A 2239-nucleotide genomic window follows, 5' to 3' on the forward strand; every position below is an offset into this window, starting at 1 on the left:
TAGGTTGCTATCTCAACAATTTCTGTTCCGCTAAATCCTGTTTTTGGAGCTATTTTCCAGATTAGGTTATTATAACTTTCGTTTGCATTTTGTGTGTATCCGCCGATGCAACGTGTAAGTAAATCTTCGTTGCTTAGATTTCCATAAATTGGTAATATGGCTTTAAAAACATCTTCGGGAAGTGCACGTTTATGTTTATAATCATTTAATTTTTTATCAGATTTTGCCTTTTGCCAGCTATCTGTTCCTTCCGGACAAAACTGATGCTGTGGGTAGGCGTCTGTCGAACACTTGTGGTATAAAGTTGCTAGAATTGCATTCTTCATTGCCTCAGTATTGTTTTTATTATTTCTTATGGCATTGCCATAATATTTGGATAATTCTCCAATAACTTTATCGGTCAATTTTCCTTGACCACCGAGACCTTTATTATTTTTTTTCGCGTTACGCAGTCGAGTGCTCATTCTTTTTTGTACGTGTCCTACGCATTCTTTTTTTATTATTAAAAAGTCTTCGCCGTACGGTTGCTTCTCCAAAATTGTTTTATATGTCTTGGAGTCTCCATCTCCAATGTAGTATTTATATTTGATTCCGTACTCATCCTGGGATCTTCTAAACATTTGGAGCATTGCGTCCGCTTCCATCTTGCCTGATGAACCTTCATGATTGGCTTGGCATTCACTTTCGTGATTCTCTAGTCAATCCATATATTGGTCGGTGCCACTGCGAGGTTCCAAAAGTTTACATGCAGCACAATAGCTGCATTTAATAATCACGTCAATAACTTTTCCGGTATGATGTCCAATAAAGGATGCGACACCGTGTAAGGACCAAAAGCGTCGTTTTCTCCAGGTTCCGTCTCCAGACACTACTAAACTTTCTATGTTTTCCAAATTATATATTTTTTGTCTTATTGCTGCATTCATGGACAATTTAGCGATAGCCGCAGCGACGTTGCGCATTTGCTTTACAAATGCATCATACGTGCGTCGTGCTAAAGGCACAGGCAGATCCATAAGTCCGCAAAAAAAGGCGCATACCACTGTATCCGATACCCAGATATCTCATGACTGCTGTCATTTTTGAATTAATATCATATATGACATTACTGCTTTTCAAGGATGAAGTAGAAGAATGAATAAATCTGTCGCTGCACTTATCGCACGACATTTTAATTTGGCAACTTGAATGTCCAGTTGGGCCATAAATGATAACAATAATTTGTATTAACAATAACAATAATAAGTAGGTTGCTATCTCAACAATTTCTGTTCCGCTAAATCCTGTTTTTGGAGCTATTTTCCAGATTAGGTTATTATAACTTTCGTTTGCATTTTGTGTGTATCCGCAAAATCTATTATTTCGTAAGTGAGACTAGACTTTTAATGTTTTTTCCCGACGACGAAGATTCACCTTCGTCGTTTCCACTATTGTCACTAAATTGATTTCCAAAAAACTTGTGTTTTTTCGGCCTGACTCCTCTGTTTTTTCTATCAGCTTTGGCTGTACCACTCATAGTTAATAGAAAAAATGAATGTTCAGTCAGACACAATATTGCTATCAGCGTACACGACACTGTTTTGTCTCTATCGTTGGATGCTCGAAGGAAGACTATTTGGAAATTAGGAGGAGTACAAGGAAGAAGAGCTGGTGTAGGCGGAGTTAAAATTTGTGGGTAAAATATTGGAGCGATAGAAATTCGGTGATTGGTTTTAGGATATTTGCAGAAAGATAGGGAAAGGGTAAAAGTTGGAATGGAAGGTCGAGGTGGCTAGGGTTTTGGAAAATCCCAGTAGGAGAGGAAACCGGACATCGGGGAAGAAAGTTTGTTAATTAGAAGATATGTGCAATGGATGGTAAAAAGGTGCTACGCGGTCGGTCGGTGCATGTTTCATGGGGGGTACGCTCGTCTGACGGTCTCGTGATTCCTCTGCATCGAGGCTCGGTCAGGCCCGCTTTATGATTTTAAGGAAACCATTGTTCCGTACGGAACAGTAACATTTCAGTGTAATACAATGTATTAAATACAACAGGGAATGAGTCAGTGGGAAACATATATACATAAAACGATAATAAACTCTTTATAAATACCAAGAACTTTTGTCTCGCTTCACGTCCATCGACTGACAACTAGTGTTGGCTTTATTGGTCCATATGGACGCGCCGCACCTCGGGGGGAGACCCCATATCGGCTTTAGCCTGCCAGATGGTAATTCGGCGTCTACTCTCCAGCTGCCGC

The 2239-nt window shown here is 39.6% G+C and overlaps 1 protein-coding gene across 1 annotated transcript in view; it reads right to left on the bottom strand.

The window, feature by feature from the left end:
• Nucleotides 1-644, bottom strand: part of LOC108575523 — an 18687-nt gene extending 18043 nt beyond the window's left edge. The window contains exon 1 of the mRNA XM_017938344.1: nucleotides 18-644. Coding sequence (XP_017793833.1) covers nucleotides 18-644 — 627 coding nt within the window. The remainder of the gene's footprint in view (nucleotides 1-17) is intronic.
• Nucleotides 645-2239: the final 1595 nt, after the last annotated feature.

This window comes from Habropoda laboriosa, unplaced genomic scaffold (assembly GCF_001263275.1).
Source record: "Habropoda laboriosa isolate 0110345459 unplaced genomic scaffold, ASM126327v1 scaffold311, whole genome shotgun sequence".
In the NCBI taxonomy this organism is placed as follows: Eukaryota; Metazoa; Arthropoda; class Insecta; order Hymenoptera; family Apidae; genus Habropoda; species Habropoda laboriosa.